The following is a 20,375-nucleotide window of genomic DNA, read 5'->3' as shown; positions in this document are numbered from 1 at the left end:
TGTTTCTCCTTTTTTTAATTGATTTGTTTGTTTGGATATTGTACTGTTTTCCAATGCATATTGATAAGTAATTTGCATAGTTTGTGTTGATCATAATTTGCTCAATTTATTTTATTTCCTCACCTAGTTTTGTATAATACATAGAAACTTCATCATTGTAACTTATTTTATTGGTCATAGTCAAAAACTAAAATCTGAAATGCCAGAAGCATTTAAATTGCATAATCCTAAATCATTCCTTATTTTTTAAGAATAACATCAATCTTCAAATCAGTTTGAAAAGTTGCAATACCATTTAAATCTGAATGGATGGGTCAACAGTTGTATTGTGAATGTATATATGAAATAGTTGTGATGCTGTAAATTTTCTAGCATCAATAATAATAAATTCATGCTCTATAAACTTTTGTAAAAAAATTTCCTTTTGTCATATTTACTACATTATTTTAAAAAAATGTTTAATTTAACAAATATGGAAAATACTGTATTGCCAAAACAATTAGTACAGTTAGTAATACATAAACTAACTTAATTGAATTTAAAAAAAAATAGTGTTAAATCTGTCAGTGTGTCTACATATTAAACACTTATTACAAAAACTACAATTACATTTTTTCCTTTTATTATTTTTGGTTGGCAAAAGTTATCATTTTCTTTGCTCTATCAAACTTGTTTATGTTGTGATGGCATAACATGTTTGTGGCTGGGAAAAATAATAGATTTTTATACATGTATGTATATTAATAGTAATTTTTTTTTAAATATAGTTATATTGACCTAAAGATTTATTCAACAACAGTTTTACCTACTTTTCAAAGGTATGTAATTTTGTTATATTTATTTACAAACAGAAACGATACACCTATTTACTGTTTAGAGGCTAAAGTTGCAACATTTTTTGTTTATTAATTAATATAGGCTGATGAAATCTGTTTAATTTATTATTTACTGTTGTTGTAGTTGTTAAATTTCTCACCTCCTTGTTATTCCCATGTAGCTAAAATTAAAAATATTTATGTAACGTCATTTAATTGTTTCATCTTAGAGGAAGATTTATTAAGGTATCCCTGCATTTATAATTTTTTCTATGATAAATTTCTGAAATTTTAGCAATAAATGAAAAACCTTTTTAAGCAAAATATTGTGTACATGCACTTCTTAATTAAACCTTTTAACCGACCCCAAGGTTGGACGGATTAACTTTTACTGGCTTTGTATAGATCAGAGATTTAGTTTACTTTTCTAAGGAGACATGCTATGCAATTTTAACCTAGTATACAGAGGATTTTTGTTCTTGTGATTCATAAAGACTATTTTCTCAATGTTTTGGTTTACTTGTTTGAAGTTCTATTGTCCAAACTTTAACAATACAAAATGTCCTTGGAAGGAACTTTAACCTCTATTAAAACTTTTTTTTGTAAAAAGAATATTTGACTTAATTATCTTCTGTTTTCAGTGAGCGAACTGTACTATTGAACAGATTTCAAGGAGAGGTTTTAAAACCGCTATTGGACAGCAATTTAATTTATGAAAAATGTAGTTGCATACTGAAAAACTGAAAATAGAACCATTACATTTTATATGAACTGAATGTTTCAGAAATAATGTTTACTGCATATATATTTTATTTTAATTGTAAGGTATAGATTAATTTTTGTCTTGCTGTTAAATATAGTAGTAGTTTGTAACAAAGTAAATCAGTCCGATCAGATGTAAGTATCATGTTCAAGTGAGCTTAGCAATTTTACAGTAAAATGAGTGTTTCAGAGAAAAAAGAGTTGAAATATTATTGATTCCAGGACTAGACAAGATACAGTTATAATTGTTAAAACAGAAGGCAAATAAATTGACTTTACTTGGTTTTTTTCCAGTAAAATAAGCTAGAATATGTAATATCCTCTTGGATGGTTTGAATTTTGTTTATTGAATTGTAATTTAGAAAAAGGTTATTGACACCCGTCTATAGTCATGGTGTGCCTCAGGGCTCTCACTCATGGCCAGTATCGTTTCTTATATATTTTAAAGACATCTTTATCCTTAACAACTTTATTTGCACTCCTGATGACTATTTGCCTTAAAGATCCTCCAATCACTGGTACACAGCGCCACATTACATGTTTAATCACCCATATCACACTTGATTAAAAGGGTCCAAACGAGGGCTTCTGAATACATGTCCAGTCTCCAACTGCATCTGCTCGTACTGAACTCACTAGAAGACAGAATCTTGGTCCCAGGAAAACTTTGCACGTATGAATTGTTTTAAGCTTGTCAACAATGGACAGGTTATGGTATAGAATTATGTATCTACATCAGTACGACATATGTAAGCATCACAGACCCGTTCTCTTATTCCTTACCAAGGAAGCTTTCAAATGGAAAATTATACAAGCTTAAATGCTACAGTATAGTGGCAAAACTAGTAGTAGTAGAGTATAAGGTATAAAAAAAATTAACATTGTTCAAATTTAATTAAATCAAATATGATTATTACAAATAAATGATGTGCTTATACAAAATATACTTTAAACATTATTTTCATTATACATACATTAATGATGTAAGTAGTAATTCTAATTTAAATGTTATTAATCTAAAGCAGAAGACAAATTTTATTTCCCCAATTAAACATTATGGGAAAGTAAGTGCTACGAATAGAAAGAACAGCAGGAATTGTTTCTTGACTTTAAAGTGCCATACGTCTGCACTTGATCTGGCCTTTATAGTTGTGAAGGGATCTTGGGGAACAAGAAAAACAGATCATGGATCATGCTATTAGATATACAAAAGCAACAGAAGAAAATCTAAATGACTTTACATATCACGCCAGGTCATATGCGAGGTGTTCCAATTCAGTAATGGTATTATAAAAAGTAAACAGAATTCTCTCAGAAAATATTTATTCCAGGATGTGCAATGTTAGCACCTGATGTGGCATTCTAGCTTAAGGAAATAAGGGGTACTGCTGCCCAAGCATAAGCCTTGGAAACAAATATTCATGATTACAGGTACATGTTCCTGACTAGAGGAAGAATTATTTAAAACATCCATTTGAAGTAATTAAGGGTTTTAAATTGGACAAAGATTGACGAGGAACTCCAGAACCGCTTACAGACTACTATTAGGGCAGCCAACATAAGAATTTGTAAGGTTGAGTTGTGAAAAGTAATAATGCACCTGTGGTTCAGAAATGAGCTTTCACCAGGGTGGATGAGTTAAGATGAGAAAGGAAAGTCATAAAAAAGATTTTCAGAACCATAGTGGTCAGCTGCTTGTTAGGGTTTATAGAATGAAAGAGACCTAAACATGGACAACCATGGAATGGGGATGCCACAGGTGTTCTACGTTTATTATCATTGTGTGGTGTGGCATTTAGTTGCACTGGAGGGTTATCTACAAACTGATGAACGCTATATAGTGCAGTATCATCTCAGGCCCTTTTGGTGGTGTGAAAGGCAACATGTAGTCAACATTATACACTATTGTGAACAAAAAGTTATTTACAAGTCAAACGAATAACATGTACTAAGACCTATTTAACTTTTATTTTCTTCTAAACACTGTATAGTCTATATTGCTCTTTTGCATCATAAACTACTAATACTGACGAACTATCGATAGTAATAAATGAAATGCTTTCTGTAATATTATACTTTGATTCAAACTTACAATCTAGAGAGAAATCTTTCTGATGCCATTGTTTTGTAGTGACCTCATGTCCTACCATTTCATCCACAATGCTACAGCACTGTTCAAAAGGCAAGATGTTCAATTCAGGAATAAAGCCTTCAAATTCAAAAGAATCATTTTGGCATTTTTCATAAAGCCCTTTCAATTCATTTGTGAGGCATTTTTCGCATGTGTTCTGTTCAGAAATTTCCTTCTCAATCTCGAGCTGATAATGTTGAGGTACACTGACTCCTGTTGGTCTTTTAGGCGTAGGGTTTGCAATTCTCCTTTGTGAAAGTTCGTTTTCAATGAAGTCAACAAATCTTTTTACAACCTGGTAAAAATGAAGACTATTGCTAAATTTCAAATTTTCCAGTACTCTCCAGACAGGACGTAATTCTACATAAAAAGCTTCAATTATTTTTTCACATTTTGTCTTTTCAATTAAATTGAGTTCGTCAATTCTTTTGTCTCCAATTGTTAATGTTTTTAAATTATCAGATTCTTCAACCTTTGCTTTATTGCTTGTGTTGTTAACTTTTACAAAGTCTTTTATTTCTTTAGGAACTTTATTTATAAATTGGTTTTCTGTTATCTGGTATTTTCTTAATTTTTCTAGAAGAGCTATTATTTCAGCTTTGACGGACTTAGTCAGTAAACAAAATGATTCAGGAGATTTCAGTAATGATGAGAATAAAGCGTTCATTTGAATATCAGCTGTCGTCTGGAAGTTATTAATTAATGCAGAAAAATTATCTATTTTTCTGAAGTGCTTAATAAATTCTCGTTTGCCTTTAATTACTGGGTTAACTTTATTTTCGGGGGCAACATTTAGGTTCAGCTGGCCATTTTTCAATATATTTAATATGGGTTGATTCTGTTCTTCATTAATTATTGAATTCATAGTTTTTATAGAGAACAAACTGTGGGTGAATAGTAGCGTTGATGTAGTTAAATGTAAAATCTCCAAAGAGGAGGGTTTTCCTTTTTTCTTTTTTAACTCATAAAAAGAATTAACTACTCCAAAACCAGAAACTCCAATCGAGGATAGCTGCAAACTTGAAAACAGTATATTTACAGATCCTGAGATTGTTTTGCCCGCTCTGGCACAAGCAGCAATGAATCTACTACATCCAAATGTACCCAATGCCAAAACACTTCCTGACATGTGTAACCAGCTCTGTCTTGCTTCATTGTTTTTTAGTCCAATACTTTGATGGTGCATTTTCCTGTCGAGGAGCAATTGAGCACTTCTAAAAAACCCAAAAACCATTCCTGGAGCTCCGATTCCCATTGAAGTTGCCATCAGTACAACACCCGGAACAGTAGTGGGTGGAAAAGAGGACATAACAGCACCAGTAAGTAATGTTACACACGAGACTATGTTAGTTTGTGATGATATATTGTCCAACTTCATAAGTAATGAACCATAATTCTCCTGGTTTATAAAACTATAATCACGCTCACTCGAGTAGTAACCATTATTTGGGACACAAAGACAAGATCTGTACCATTGATTTGTTTTTAAATAGATCGTCCAGTTTTTATAAAACCTACCAAGATGATCAATGAATGCATTTTCTGAGATTTCTGTTTCTTCCACACTGTCAGTCGTCCTTACTCGTATCACTGGGACAGTTAATAACTGTCGATCATGGTAAACACATACAAAAATAACTGCTATTTGGATTTTGTCCTCATAAATTGAGTATCTGACAATTCTGTTGATAATATCTTCAGCTAGATCCCTTTGTTCTTTGGAAAAACCCAAATATTTATCATCAGCCAAAGGTCTGCCAAATAATGCTGGAGCTAGTTTTGAATACATGTATTCTTTTTCTGCTGACTTGAATTCATCCCAAATTCTATCTTCCAACAACTCGGAAAAAATATCTTGACAACATATTGCTTTTTTCTTCCATTCGTTGAAATCTATTGCATTGTCTGATGTAATCTGTTGGACGGCATCCATCTCTACACGAAACAAGAACCTAAAATAAAATAGAAACATATTACCAAAATCAACAATCTTATTTATATTTAAATCAATTAATAAAAGTATTCTTTTATAAACTTATTTATTAAAAAATAACTTACACGTCTTCAATAGTGATAGGTAACCAGCGAAACGGTTTTAAACATCAACAATTATAGGAATAGTGGGGGCACTTTGTGTACTTAATAATTTACCCTAGTTCTAGTAGTAGTTCCAGCTAGTACTTAGTAGGCACTAGGAACACGAGGAACTAGTAATTCAGATGCAAATATTCCATTTTGATTGGTGTTGAATTTATGGTTAGCAAAAATGGCAATAGGTTTTTAACGTACGGTTTATACAATTTTTCGTTGTCAGTCACATTGTCGCCAAACTATACATTTATCAATTATTCAATTGATACAATACAATTAATAAGATTTGGTCTATTTACTTCGCTTTTTGTACATAATTTTCAGGTTTAATGAATGAAGGTTTAATGTAAGAAAGAAAATTTATAGTTCTTCGTATTTTTACTTTTTCTTTGATCGTTCTGATAACCCCTTTAATAAGATCTTTTAACCCGCTCAAACTACGTCGTCATCAATATGGGAAAAAGAAGAAAATCTAAATTCATTGAAGTACGTCGCTTGTTCAGAATTATAAATTAGTATTAGAACAATGGATTAACAGTTAGTTCTTGGAACTAACTTTAATATGTACCAATGAAGCCAGTAGAATATAAAAATAAATAAAAAATATAAAATAAGTTAAAAAAGATCATCTTGAAAATATCTGTGAATAAAAAAATCACAATATTTTAACCAAAAAGTCCCTATTCGTTAGTTTAATAAAGTATTTCCTTATAACTAATCAAAGAAAAAAAAATCAGATACCTCCTATTATGTTGTTTATTTCAAACCATATGTATTTTTATCGTTATATTAATTACATCATACTTATTTTAATGTAAGCCAAATTTAACGATATTGTAAATTTGAGTTTTAATGAAAAACTATTTATTTTCTTCTGTTTAAAACATGTAATTTTTAAGCTTAGTCCGTCTTTTTTAAATTTGTTGGTTAATGTCAGAAAGCATTTCCATATTATTTTTTAAATAAAAAAGTAAATATATTACTTATTTTCATTTATTTATGGTTGTGAGAACTTACGCCCATTATCAGTTGTGCATTGGATTAAATTTCTAATTTATTATTGCCCATATTGTATTTTAAAGGATAAGACCATCTTGCATGTGCCAATAGGCTGTGTAGCCAAGAATATTAAAATATGAAATTAAGATAGTTTGAAAGAAAATTCACCAAACACCAGAAAATCATTTGATATATTAAAATGTAACTAACAATTTATTACCCAGTACTACTCTTAGTAATGTGTAGAGGGCCTAAACTCTAAAGTCTCCTACACATGAAATAAATAAACGATCGAATTTCATCTTGTGAAACAGAATCCTATTCTTCAACAAGAGCATATTTGAAGTTGTTCAATTATTGTTGGAAGCGGCAAATGTCTAATCTGCTCTTATGACATGTATCATAAGTGTTCCATGGATTTTATACCAAGAGAACATGCTAATGAATTGATTGTAGTAATCCCTACAACCTCCAAGTAATGGGTGACAACTTGAGCTATATGTGGTCGAACAATATCATTCATTAACCAGAAGTTGTCTCCAATAAATGGAGCAAATGGGACCACATCTTCCAGAACTCCTTCAATATACCTTAGCGCAGTCAAAGATCCATTCTATATGATGATCAGTTTGGTACGGGCAGGGACATTGATTCCACCCCATACACAAACTGACTGTCTTTGAAAAGGCTGTGAATCACACATGGCACATGAAGCCAAACGTTCTCTATGTCTTCTCCACACATTGTTCCAGTCATCTGATTACCAAACCCGCACATGACTGTGAAGAGAACAGCTCTATTGTTCTGGGGTCCAAGCAAGGTGCTGATTTGCGAATAGTCCCCTTTCTACTCAATTCCTCTCTAGTAGTACAGAACATCATATAGGAAGTCTAGAGATTATGCTATTTTCAAAAAGCCTTCTTTAGAGCTCACCCTTACATTATGGACCATTTAGAGTTGATTACCTATCAAGGAAGCTGTTCAATGACATTCCATAGTCTAGTAAGAGCAATAAAACAATTGTCTCTAGCTATTGTACTTCTAGGGCCTTGAACTGCTGTAGACCATCATGGATGGTAGAGCTCGGAACACCAGAACTTCAGCTATATAACAGATGCTACATCCATCGTTGGCCAAAGCATTCACCCGGGTGAGATCTTGTCAACTTAAAAACATGCTTTTAAGAAAAAAAAATTAACTTAAATTTAATTTAATTCAAATTAAATAAACCAATTAACACAAGTTGGTTCTGGAAAGCTCTGAAATTGAGCTGATTCTCTTTATTTTTAATCTAAAGAGCATAAAAGGATTAGAAACACTATAAAGGTAAACAATAAGTTAATGTTGTCAACTAGTTAGTTTTTGTTTTGTTTTTTCCAACTAATGTTTTAGTTGGTCCTATTAACCAAAATATTTATTTTGTTATTTTTTATGCCGTTTGGAGTTGAAACATTAGAGTCATGAGCGGGATTCGAATCCACAACATCCGTATCAGTACCTCAGTATTCCGCCATCTGAGCTTCACTGGTATCTGCCCTCGAGAAACGCACCGATCATCTCAACTTACAACTATTTTACGTTTTCCTTTTATCAACTATCAATCTTTAAACCTAGTTATTATGGAAAATAAAGAAAAAAAATACAAGGGTGTTTTTTTGAGTGTATAAGTTGGCGTTATTAAATTTTATTATATTTGATACATTACAATACCATCGACTTCAAATTGGAAAAAGGAATCTACATAAAATACCACAATTAGCATAAATGGTTGTGTTGCTGAGCTTTGACCAACCAATTCTATGACAACTATTATTAAAATATTTAAGATTATCCATATATAATGGTTAATTCATAATTATTAAGGCTATGTAAAATTATATGTAACAATATAGTAAAAGCAAAAAATCAAGTTTGATGGGGGGGAGATGCGCAATAAAAAGAAAAAAAAATGATCGCTGTTTTTTATTTGAATCATGTTAAGTGCTTTGTACACATAGACCAAATTGGATGTTTTACACCAAGAAAAAAAAACTGATTACATTATTTATCTGAGCTCCATATTCTAATATTTATAAAATCATTGCTATCCTAGAAAATATTATATTTATGTGACTTTAAAGAGTATTGGAGATAAATTATAGTCCTTGACTCGATACACACTTCTGTTTTTACAATATTTACACTATTTACTTATTCTATGGGTATAGAAAACAAGCATATACCAGATTGATGAGTGTAAAAATATTCACAATATATTAATTGTAAAAAAGTTTAGAGATGCAGATGAAAAGAAAAGTATGTAATAATATATTGTTTTGTAATGATAACAATTAATATATAAAATACAATCTGGTAACATTTTTTTACATAATAACTCTTTTAATTTAAATGTCGTTTAATTTAAAAAACAATCTAATTTTTCACTTGTTTTAATTTAGTGCAATTATTTTTGCAAATAAATATTTTGGAGAACTTTACATGAAAGCTATTGTTGCACTAGTTCATGATCAGGCATGTAAAGCCCAATGACAGACGCTGCAAACATTATTGTCAGTCCAACTAGAGTTCCAGTTGTAATTATATTAAAAAGATGTGAATATTGCAATCTACAGAACCAAGCAATTCCAAATATAAGGCTTAATAAAGCATAAAGAAGGCCCCCCAGATTCCATTCTGGAGAAGCTCTGTGAGCATGTGATTGGCTATTATTTGTATTTGCATTGGTTTGATTGTGCACAAGACAATGCACCACACAGTTGTCAAACAGGCCACAGCCTTGAAGAGTACGGTCATCACTTTGCAATACATGCCCATTGAAAATAAGACGAATCCGCTGTTGCCTTGATATTTCTGCATGGAAATTTCGCCTGAAAAAATAATATTAGGTTTAAAACTGTATTTCGTACAACCTTTTTGACTCATTGCAAAAGGCTATTTATCAATCTCAACAAAGAATCTACAGGCCTGCTACTAACATGTAGAAAATTCCAGGATTAACAACAAATCCAAATGCATCGTGTAAATGTTTAAAAATGGTTTATAATACTAAAAATATGTCAAACCAATGGGTTATTTGTTTTGGTATTAATCATAGTTGAGTAACAGTAGTAGTGAGTGGTACAGATCCAACATGTAAACCAGTGTTCAACAAGTGTTCACTGACCTGCAGACATCCATCAACTTTATACTAAAAGAGTATAGATTGTCAGGGTTGGATGTTAAATGTTTAAAGCATCCCACACTTTCTTATTTCAAGCAAAAATAATTTAAATGAAACATAATACATTAATTCAAATAATAATAATTTTTATATAAGGTCTTGGTTGAGATGAAAAAGTGTCACGAGCGGGATTCGAGCCCACAAACTTTGGCTTAATACGCAGCTGCTCTAACCACTTCAGCTATCGTGACTTCAATCTACTTAGACACCAACTCCCCAGCTCAACCTACAACCTTTCTTCAAGTGATTAGAATGAATTGAATGACACATTTAACACAGAGTAAACGTGAGCTCATGACACTAACTTTTTCATCTCAACCAAGACCTTACATAAAAGAATAATAATTGAAATAATTAATATGGTCAATTAGACCACTAAACATAAAATGGAATAATAAATTAACAAACCTTTTAAAATCGCCCAAAAGTTCTTGAAGTTTTCCTTCGACTAGTTTCTGTTCATCGTTGAGGTACTTGAGCCGTATCCGTATGTTTCCAGGAGGTTGAATATCCGGTGGGTTTTCAGATCTCGATTCATCCGACGGTCTATCGTCGAGAGGTCGGTCAGGGTCCTCATCTGGCCTCTGGCCGTCCTCGGCGTCTTGAGTGTCGCTACCACTTCTCGCCTCCTTCGGCTCGCTAAACAATTTGCTCTCTTTAGAGGACTCCTTGTTGACCTCGTCATCAGTGGTGGCCACTTGGGGGGCGGCTACTTCCGTCACTCTCTCAGGAGGCGGTTGGGCCCGTCGACCCAAAACCAAAACCGTTCTAATTCTCGGAATGTCGGATATATTTGTTGACCACCAAGCAAAAATGCCCAGGACGGCTGCCAACAATACGCCAAAAAACTGGACAACTTCATCGCCAATCCCTTCTATCAACGGCATATTTAGAGAATATTCTCTCCCCAAGTAAAGTTAAAAAATCAAGTCAAACACAAACAGCACATTAAATCCCGATTACTTATCTTTGTCTTTAATTTTCTATCAGCAGCCTTTCACTTTCGAATCTCAACCTTTACTGTTACAGAAAAAAATATTTAAAAAATCCAGGACAAAATAATACATTCCATGAATTCGAAGGTCATTCCTGTCTAATGTTAATATATCGTTAATATTTTGACTATAACCTCATTTAAAGATCGAAAGTCGATGGAGCTGAAATACACCTCGATTATCGTAAGAAAGTTATGACGAAACGTTTTCCCTCCTTTAAACAAACTGGCTGAAATCACCGTTGATAAAAATACATTATTGTAATAATTGACCGTAGGACGAAGGATCCAATTAGCAAATAATTTGATTCGCTTTGAACTCAAATATTACCATGTCAAAAATGTTAGCGAATGTAACACGCGTCAATTATAAAAACTATGTTTTTAATTGGTCCTAGTTAACCAAAGTGATTATTTAAATTAATTTATAATTTTTATGATTGAGATGAAAAATTAGGGTCAAGAGCGGGATTTGAACACACGGCCTTCGGCTCAACAGGCCTTTGCTGTAACGACTTGACCTATCGTGGACTTCGGTCCCCCGAGACACCAACTATTTGCGCATACTCCTCAAAAATGTTTGCCACGTAGAATTCTGAAAAAATGAGTAACTCCATTTTTACCTCCAACGAAACTCCACTACACACCAACTGAACCACCAACGAACGACCCACTTCAAGGTTGTGTAAGCAGGTCCCCGTCTTAGGGATAAGTTTTAGTTGTTAAAGTAAGAAAAAATTAGGGTAAACGATGATAGGGTACAAAGGTTGTAAATCTGAAGGGGCTATCACTCAGACGGGAACGTGACGTCCCCCTAAAATCTGGCAAACATAACTTTGAAATAATTACACCGTTGGACAGGTAGATAAGAACGTTGAAGAGTGTCGCAGACCCAGACTGGAACCACATCATGTTTCCCACGAACCTGGAGAACATAAAGTTGCAATAGTTGGACGACCGATCAAATAAATAACTATTGTCTAGTTATTTAATGCTGAAGGGTTTCAAATTTCAAAAGTGTTGAAACATTCATGCTGAACCGGCATCGGGCCACTAGTATTGGGTCCGTTTTCACTCGCTGGTTTGAACTTACTCAAACGAGAAAAACTCAGGACTTAACACCCTAGAAGAATTGGATACGACTTTCTTGATGAATGGGAAAGAATTCAGGATTTTACCAGAAATCTTATCCAAGGAATTTAAAGGCGGTTAACGGACGTGATTCGTGCCAGGGTTGGAAGTACTCGGTATTAAAGGGGACACAACGGTTTTTTTCACATACAACCAAACTTATTTTTGATATGCAAAATATGAATAAACTTAAATAAATTAAAATTTAAGGGTGGTGCGTTAATTTTGTCCATCAGTATATAAGTCATTGGGTCCGTCAGTTGTCGCTACGCGCCTTTGCAGTTGGAGTGTGGCCTTGGTGTTCATTGGTCGGTCGTGAAGTCGGTTATTATTTGTGAGTTGTTAGTTTCTGTTTCGATGTTGTTTTCTTTTGAACGTTTCCGTTTGTGTTATGTAATGTTTTAATAGCGTTTTAAATGTGTTTGTTATACATTTAAAAGTTTTTCGTCTTTAAGTGTTATTTGTCTGAATATCTCTGTTCTCCAGTACGTTGAGTGTTCGTCTTTTTTGTTCGTTGTTATTAAGGCCATGCTTGTTTCTATTGTGTTTGATTATTAGTGTTAGTTATTTATTTTGATAATTAAGTGTGTGGCATAATTTTTTTTCCCTTGTTGTATCTGAACAGTCTGACATGTTGTTTGAATGGATCTCTTAATTTCATTAGACATTCCCTATTTTGTAAGTTCTGCGAGACGACACCAGAAGTTAAAATGGATCTTTATTCAATAAAGTTTTAAAAATTCATTGTTTAATTTAATGTAAGGGTTGCAGTTGTTTAGAATGAATGAATAAATACTAATTGAATCTGAAAAGAAGAAAAACTATGCAAAAGGGTTAAATCATTGATATAGATCTATTTATTTTTTGTTTTAAAAACGTCGTATCAGACTTCTTTTCTTCTTAAATTATTTTAGAATTATAAATTGTTTTATATATGTACGTAATATTTCATAACGTGAAGGAGTCCACAAAAGAAAGTAGTTAAAGTAACGTGAAGCTTTCCGTCGGTCTCGATCAAAGAGGCATGACGATTCCTAGCTTCTGTACTCGATATTAGGTTTCGAGTAAAGTCGGGGATTACCGCACCGTTTACAAGATAGACGTTCCTTTTTTAATTGTATAAATTGAATAATTCGACAAATATGGACCTGGCCAGTGGGTCGAGGGTTTATCGTTTTCGTTAGAGGCACGGAGGACCCCGGATTTTTTATTATCGACTTCCGTCTGAAAGCACAGGAAACAGGAAGTAAGTCAAATCCCCCGAGAAAACTCCAAACATCCTGTTGTAAGATGGATTATTCCCGATTCAAACACCAGAATGAGCCGGCTTTCGGTTCACACCGGAATGGTGTCACCACATCTTTATCACGGACGATATTTTCAATTTATCGGCAAGATTTGCCCTACGGACTTCAAAATACTGGCATACTTATTATATAGGTTATTATTACCCTTTCTGATCTGTCCACAATTTTTTGCCCATTTACATCGGATTTTAAGAATTGTCAATTGTCACTAAGAAGAAGATTCGTCGTTTCGTAAACATAACAGAATAAAAACAACATTTTTTGAACAATAACACGTTGAATTTGACTTAGGGTAAAAAATCAGAGGATGAAAATTGAAACTTTTTATCAACGATCGTCAACCGGGCCCAGAAGCCTTGTAGGAAACGTTTTAACAAATGCCATCTCTAGAAAATATTTTTTACTTGAAATAGTTGTATAACAGTTGTGCTTTTTATAGCTTTGACGTTTATATGATAACTTATCTTATGTCCTTACCATAAATAATACTTGGTCTGAAATAATCGGATTTGAAAGAATTAAACATATATTCGCATCATCACATTTATCAACAAATGATTGTTTGAAATAATAGTCTCTTGAAAAAAGTAGTGAATAAATCCGATTATGAGGCTTTTATTATCATTCCAGTTATTATTCTGTAGTTATTAACAGCAGAAATATAAAACATCAATAACCTTGATTCCATGTATATTTTAATTGTTAGTAAGATTTCAATTAATTATTATTTTTATGTAAGGTCTTGGTTGAGATGAAAAAGTTAATGACACGAGCAGGATTCGAACCCAGACCTTTGGCTTAATACGCTGCTAATCTAACCACTTGAGCTATCGTGACTTCGATTTACTCGGACACCAACTCCCTGAACTGAAAAATGGCAAAAAGAGGTAAAATGAGAATGGTTGTAGGTTGAGTGGGGAGTAGGTAGTAGATTAGTAGATTGAAGTCACAATAGCTCAAGTGGTTAGAGCAGCATTAAGCCAAAGGTCGTGGGTTTGAATCCCACTTATGTCACTAACTTTTTCATCTCAACCAAGACCTTACAAAAAAAGAATAATTAATTAAAATAATTAATATGGTCAATTAGACCACTAAACATAAATGGATTAATATAATAAGTAAAGAAGTAATCACTTCACTAACAGTTTGCCATCGCCATTTTAATAAGTTGCTGAGAATCTAATCTCGATTACACAACATTTGAAAAATGGCAAAAAGAGGTAAAATGCAAAATGTTGAAGGTTGAGATGGGGAGTTCGTGTCCGAGTAGATTGAAGTCACGATAACTCAAGTGGTTATAGCAGCGGCATATTGAGCCAAAGGTTGTGGGCTCAAATCCCGATCATGAAACTTAACTTTTTCATCTGAACCAAGACCTTACTTAACAAGAATAATTAACAAGGTAAAGAATAATTGCATAATAAGAATAATAACTTTTTATGAAATGGTTTACTCTGTTAAATGTGAATTAATTTTAACTGACATAAATGCTAACAAGTGAATGTAGAATACCCCATTACCATGTAGATTAAATATACATTTTTTGAATATGTATATATATACAAGAAGAATATCGAGTACTTAGTCATCAGAATGATTGTCTTAACATACTATAAGAACCATTTGGGAATAAATGTGAGTGTAATTAGGTTCAAATTACATACCTTGAAGGCTGAAATGACATTATTGTCCATATTTAATACCTCCTAGAGTCTAACTTCAGTGGGCACAACAGACACGACCGATAGTCTGGTCTACCAATGACACTGGTGTCTTATCCATAATTCCCAGTAATGAACACATGATCATTGAAGCACATCAATATTATCCTTTGATTGCTTTTTATTATCTGAATTTCTTTAAGGTTAATAGAAGTATAGACAAGTATTACAAAAGTGTATGTTTTTAAGACATAAATCTTGCATATTTAAATTCTGTGTTAACATTAGTACATAATTTTAATAATCGTTACCAAATTAAAATTTATCTTCTCTTCATTAACATCGTCATTTATTTTTAATTTGTGTGGTTTTTTCAGAGCAAGGATATACAACATTGATCCTCCCTTTAGGAACCTGTTATTTTTTAAGCAATGAAATTTATAAATGAACCTTTGCCATTTTTCATGTAATGGTAATTTAATGTTTTAATATAGCATCAATTTGTCAATTTGTATGTCATATTGGTTATGTTTATTTTCAGCATATAGCCATGTCAGAAGAAACTACTATACAAGTAAATATAATTGGAAAGTCTGAGGATTTGATGGAATTTGATGACACTAATCCTCAGGTATGGACAATAAGCATGTACAAAAATCTACGTTTCAAATTTAATTTAATATCTTCAAAGTTTTGTTTGGTTATATTTACACATTTTCAAATTTGCAGGTCTTCAGTTTGAGCACCCCCAAAGTTGGCAGTAAGGACTGTTCATTGATGAAACTTGGTAAACAGCTTCTTATCAAGGCAAAAGAAGGAGAAGCTGAAGAAGTGCGAAATCTTATGTCGATTGGTGCCCCTTTTACTGCTGATTTAGTGAGTATTGTTATATCGACTCGCTTCAAACTTAAATAAAATAATTCACTCCTTATTTTTTATTTATTTAGGTTGGTACCAGCCCATTGCATTGGGCAGTTTATTACAATCACATTGAAGTAACTGAATTATTACTGAAAGCTGGGATTTCGAGGGATGCGAGAAATAAAGTGGATCGAACTCCATCTCATATTGCTGCCCATAAAGGTTTTACTATTATCCTTAGACTTCTTTTAGCATATGGTGCAGATGTAAACTGCAAAGATATGGTATTTAATATTATTCAGTTTTCAAACGTTTTGTCACAGTTCAGTCACATTCCTTTACAGCTTAGGATGACACCTTTACACTGGGCAGCTCAAGGTGGGAGTGTTGGCTGTGTTCAATTACTGCTTGATTATGGCTGTGATGTTAATTGTGTAAATAAATTTGATAAAACTCCACTTGACATTGCAAAAGACAATAACCATTTGGAAGTTGTGCAACTCATAGAAGTCAGTTAACCTTATTGCAATTATATATGTAATCCATAATATAAAAAATTTTTAACTTGACTTAATTGCAGTTGGTGAGTGCTGAAGACCCAACCACAAGAATGGCCAAAGTGACTCACTTTAAAGAAGGAAGCAAAATCATAGCACTTAAGAAGGCTAAATTAATAGACAACGTAAATGATTCAGTTGGTTAGTCCATTGAAATTACCTATTAAAATGTGATTTCTTGCTTAATGATGATGTCTAAATACTTAAAATAAACAAATCCCACTGTTAATTCTATAAACTAAAAATATTTGACAGTTTTATTGCGGATAATTAAATATTAATTGAAGAAAAAGTCATAAACAGGAAAAAAATTGTTCTCAAGTATAAAATGAGTACTTTGGTTGTTTTGTAGTAATTAGTGTTTTCCAGGTGTTAAAAATAAGACATCACCCTCAAAGAAAAATAGAGTAGGTATTATTGTGACTAAACCAAATCCCACCACTGGTGTGCAATCTACGTTAGAGCTAATTAGGGATTGTGAAACTTCAGATTTACCTGACTGCTCAAAAACTGTCAATAAGCCTATACCATGTAAGATATTAATTACATCTTCTTAACAGTTATATAGGTTTTTAAACAAACTGTATTTTTGACTTTTATGTTCTTGTTTTAAGTGCTCAATTTTCCGCTTACTACTGCAGCAGAAAATCCAGAACCGCCAGATAAGAAAGTGCCATTGATTATTAGAGGTAATTCAGGTACTTTATTTAAAAAATAACTTTCATATTGAAACAAAATAAAAAGTTTTTATATAGTAAAAATTTCATGTTATGTTAAAATTGTTAAAGAAATTAAAATTCAATTAATTTTGAAAAATTTTAATGATAAAGTTTAGAAACAATTATTAACAATTGTTAAAATATCAATTTGTAATATTACTAATTTATATTTGTACACTTACAGATGATGGTAAATTATTTTTAAACTCTTTCAAACTGGGGACAAATAATGATCCTAAATTTATACAAAGGAATGGAGCAAAATTTGTGACGACGCCAAAATTAGTTCCAGCGAACTATCCTATTAATCCATCATATAATGAAGTGAACAAAGGTCCAAAGAAAATAATTAAAATCAATGCGACTCAGCTCATAAATATGACTAAAGAAAAAAAATTATGCATCACTTCGAGAAATTCTTATGTACAGAACATACAACTATTTAATGTGAGTCAATGTTATTATTTCTTGATTATTATCATTTCTTCTTAATATTAGAATGCTGTTCCTCTAGTTTTACCTTAACTTGAATATTCTAATAACATTACTTTTCTAAAGGGCATTCTAACTCCAGGGATAAAAGCTTATGTAGAACATAAAATAAGGGCTAAACTACAAGCAGCTGTGAAAGAAGCAGAAGTCATTAGAAAAAATTTGGAAGTAAAAGAAAAAGAAATTGAAAGTTACAAGCATCAGTTGGAAAATCTGTCTCGGCTTGGTTCCTTATTAATGCATTGATAAAGCCTGAATAGGGTTATGGTGAAACTTCTCATTATTGAACACCCTTAGAGCAAATGCATGCATACATTTTTTAGGGTTGTCCAGTAAATAGATAATTTTAAAACAATTTAGTTTTGCAGTTTTTAATTGTTTATTAATGATTTACAGGGTTGATTAATTTATTTTGGTTTACATACCCTATAAACATATTTTAAAATTAATTATTTTAAAATATGTATATGTAATAAAGTTTTACAGAGCAGTGTTAAAAAGTTGATTTGATGATAGTACAAATTGATAGTACAGTCCAAAAAATATGGCATTGAGAACTCGTTGATTTATCGAGTTAAAAATATCTTACAGTACCACCCTTTTCTTTTTGGCTTATTGATTTAACTTTATTTATTTATTTAATTTTTTTATTACAGCCCTGGTCGAGTGATAGTGTTGAATTAACACTAGATTTTTCCTCCTATCTGTAACATACATTATGTATTGCTTGGTTTATGTAGGCTATAAAATTACATTGTAATAATACATAATAAATCCCAATTTCAATTGTTTACTGTCGTAAAGGTTTATTGGCATTTATAATAATTTAAGCTTAAATATATGGACAATAGTGCCATTTGAAATACACTGCAACTGCAAAACATTTTTCTGAAATTAGTGAAAATCAAATAATTTTTTTAAAAGTATTGATTGTGATTTAAATGTTTATGTGCTTAATTTTGCATTGTAGCGACTCTTGACTTTTTACTAATATCTGATATTTTATGACTGATATATCAGATATATAAATTGTCTGATATCTTTTTTGTTCTTTGTCCTCATTAACTAATTAGAGAGTATGTATAAACAATTGAAAACCTTTCAAACCTGTAAGAGAAACTGTTGATTATTTATCTAGTAAATTGGTGTTCGTTAAAGGAGGTTTCATTGTATTTCTATTCATAGAAATTTATCAGAATGAAGATGTCAGCTCATCTTAAAATTAAGTTCTTTAATTGTTTTAAAAAGTGTCTTGGACATGTGTTATGATGGTTGTATTTACACTGACTGAAGATGTGAAATATAATAAATTTATAATGTTATGCTTTGCATGCATAGCATTCCACCCGAATTTGCTATGTAGGTATAATGTGAGCCGATAAATATTTTCTTATTGACCTCTCAGCTTATTTTTCTTTTCTTTTGAAAAGTTTTTCTTCTAAATTGTTCATTGTTGCATTTTATTATCTTGGTTTATTTTAAGTGCAGCTAATATAGTAAACAAGTCTCCCCTGTATTATTGATCTAAATCAAGGACCAAAAGGAAACAAAAAGTCTAATTTTATGATCATTTATTGTATTAAAGTACAAAACTATATTACAACGACTTAATCATTTTTTTATGTCAGTCCTAAGGAAAAAAATATCTCTGAACATTAAAAAAAACAAATGTATATCAAAGCTTAGAGATTACAGTATGCTACCATATTTGCTCTTTAACACAACCAAAAGAGATTATGTTTCATGGGTGCTGAAAATTTTGTTTTGGCGGTCCTCTCTGAACTATTTTGGTCCACCTGTCCCTGCTGGGTTTGTTCTTCTGATGCCATTTTCAGTGGTTAGGTTGTCAAAACAACTAAACCAGGAATGGAGGTGGTTCAGGATAATGGGCACAACCAAACTACAGATTTATACAGACGTTCAGAAATTCATTTGATTAGAATTTTATGTATTTGAAATTATTATTACAGTAAATGTTTGTGAAATAAAGTTATATTTTTTAAAGGTTTGATAAAGTTCAATGAAATGTGTAATTTTTAAAAATTACATTTTTTCCTTCAATCAACATAATTTATAATTACTGAAAACTGAGATATGAAATTTAAATATGTAGGCAATTTTTAATGAGCATATTCTGCATTTATTACAGGGAAGGTTTGTTCTTTTGTCATTACCATTCCGTGCCATATTTCACATTTGAATTGAATAATATTCTTTAATAATTGTGATATTAATAACCATCAGTTTTGTTATGTTTTTAATGACATGTTAAATATAAGTTAAGATGCTTTATGTTTTTCTACCTCAAAATTCCGCTTTAGTTTTTATAAGACAATTGTGATTTATTTTTGTGACTATGTGCAACAGAGGTAGTATAATTTCTTAGTGTAAGAAAAAAAGTTTTATTGTAAATAAATGTATAAATTGTTATAAATATATATGTATTATCATACATTGAGTGTGCTAGCACCTTAAAGTTTTGACTTATATTTTTTCAATTTCATACCAAAATAAATTAAACCAGGTGCTAAAGTGCGTACATATTGTGGAACTGTCTGATTTATGTATTGTTGCTTCCAGACTAATAAAAATTGACGAGGCATTAGTTTTCTTCTTGTTCCCTCCCAGGAGAGTA

General features: G+C 31.7%; 3 protein-coding genes across 6 annotated transcripts; 1 reads left to right on the top strand and 2 right to left on the bottom strand.

Moving 5' to 3' along the window:
* Positions 1–6,153, bottom strand: LOC106664498. The gene is made up of 2 exons (XM_014390253.2): positions 5,767–6,153; positions 1–5,660 (listed from the first exon to the last, which is right to left on the bottom strand). The coding sequence occupies exon 2, from the start codon at positions 5,639–5,641 to the stop codon at positions 3,554–3,556; it is 2,088 nt and encodes a 695-aa protein (XP_014245739.1). The 5' UTR covers positions 5,642–5,660; positions 5,767–6,153; the 3' UTR covers positions 1–3,553.
* A 2,584-nt stretch (positions 6,154–8,737) lies between these two features.
* LOC106664657 (transmembrane and ubiquitin-like domain-containing protein 1) lies at positions 8,738–11,148 on the bottom strand. Its single transcript, XM_014390581.2, has 2 exons — positions 10,427–11,148; positions 8,738–9,665 (listed from the first exon to the last, which is right to left on the bottom strand). Exons 1-2 carry the CDS (start codon positions 10,903–10,905, stop codon positions 9,284–9,286), a joined length of 861 nt encoding a protein of 286 aa, XP_014246067.1. The 5' UTR covers positions 10,906–11,148; the 3' UTR covers positions 8,738–9,283.
* Positions 11,149–13,176: 2,028 nt separating this feature from the next.
* On the top strand, positions 13,177–20,342 carry LOC106664533 (GA-binding protein subunit beta-1). 4 transcript variants are annotated; one of them, XM_014390343.2, is made up of 12 exons: positions 13,177–13,389; positions 14,692–14,852; positions 15,489–15,583; positions 15,653–15,742; positions 15,841–15,987; positions 16,059–16,256; positions 16,317–16,481; positions 16,553–16,670; positions 16,899–17,060; positions 17,144–17,218; positions 17,433–17,695; positions 17,807–20,342. In XM_014390343.2, exons 3-12 carry the CDS (start codon positions 15,581–15,583, stop codon positions 17,984–17,986), a joined length of 1,401 nt encoding a protein of 466 aa, XP_014245829.1. In that variant the 5' UTR covers positions 13,177–13,389; positions 14,692–14,852; positions 15,489–15,580; the 3' UTR covers positions 17,987–20,342. The 4 variants fall into 4 exon arrangements, with proteins under 4 accessions (XP_014245829.1, XP_014245830.1, XP_014245827.1 ...); XM_014390344.2 differs by lacking the exon at positions 14,692–14,852 and having other exon boundaries at positions 15,489–15,577; XM_014390341.2 differs by lacking the exon at positions 14,692–14,852.
* Positions 20,343–20,375: the final 33 nt, after the last annotated feature.

This window comes from Cimex lectularius, unplaced genomic scaffold (genome assembly GCF_000648675.2).
Source record: "Cimex lectularius strain Harlan isolate CLEC.00 unplaced genomic scaffold, Clec_2.1 scaffold112, whole genome shotgun sequence".
In the NCBI taxonomy this organism is placed as follows: Eukaryota; Metazoa; Arthropoda; class Insecta; order Hemiptera; family Cimicidae; genus Cimex; species Cimex lectularius.
The sequence above is the reverse complement of the archived record's forward strand: the minus strand, read 5'-3'. Positions and strand labels throughout refer to the sequence as shown.

Coding starts and splice junctions, on each gene's coding strand:
- LOC106664533 (XM_014390341.2), top strand. Junction 15,743..15,840: donor TTGATGACACTAATCCTCAG/GTATGGACAATA, acceptor TCAAATTTGCAG/GTCTTCAGTTTGAGCACCCC. Junction 16,257..16,316: donor ATGTAAACTGCAAAGATATG/GTATTTAATATT, acceptor ATTCCTTTACAG/CTTAGGATGACACCTTTACA.
- LOC106664657 (XM_014390581.2), bottom strand. CDS start 10,905: ATGCCGTTGATAGAAGGGATTGGCGATGAAGTTGTCCAGTTTTTTGGC. Junction 9,666..10,426: donor CTTTTGGGCGATTTTAAAAG/GTTTGTTAATTT, acceptor TTATTTTTTCAG/GCGAAATTTCCATGCAGAAA.
- LOC106664498 (XM_014390253.2), bottom strand. CDS start 5,641: ATGGATGCCGTCCAACAGATTACATCAGACAATGCAATAGATTTCAAC.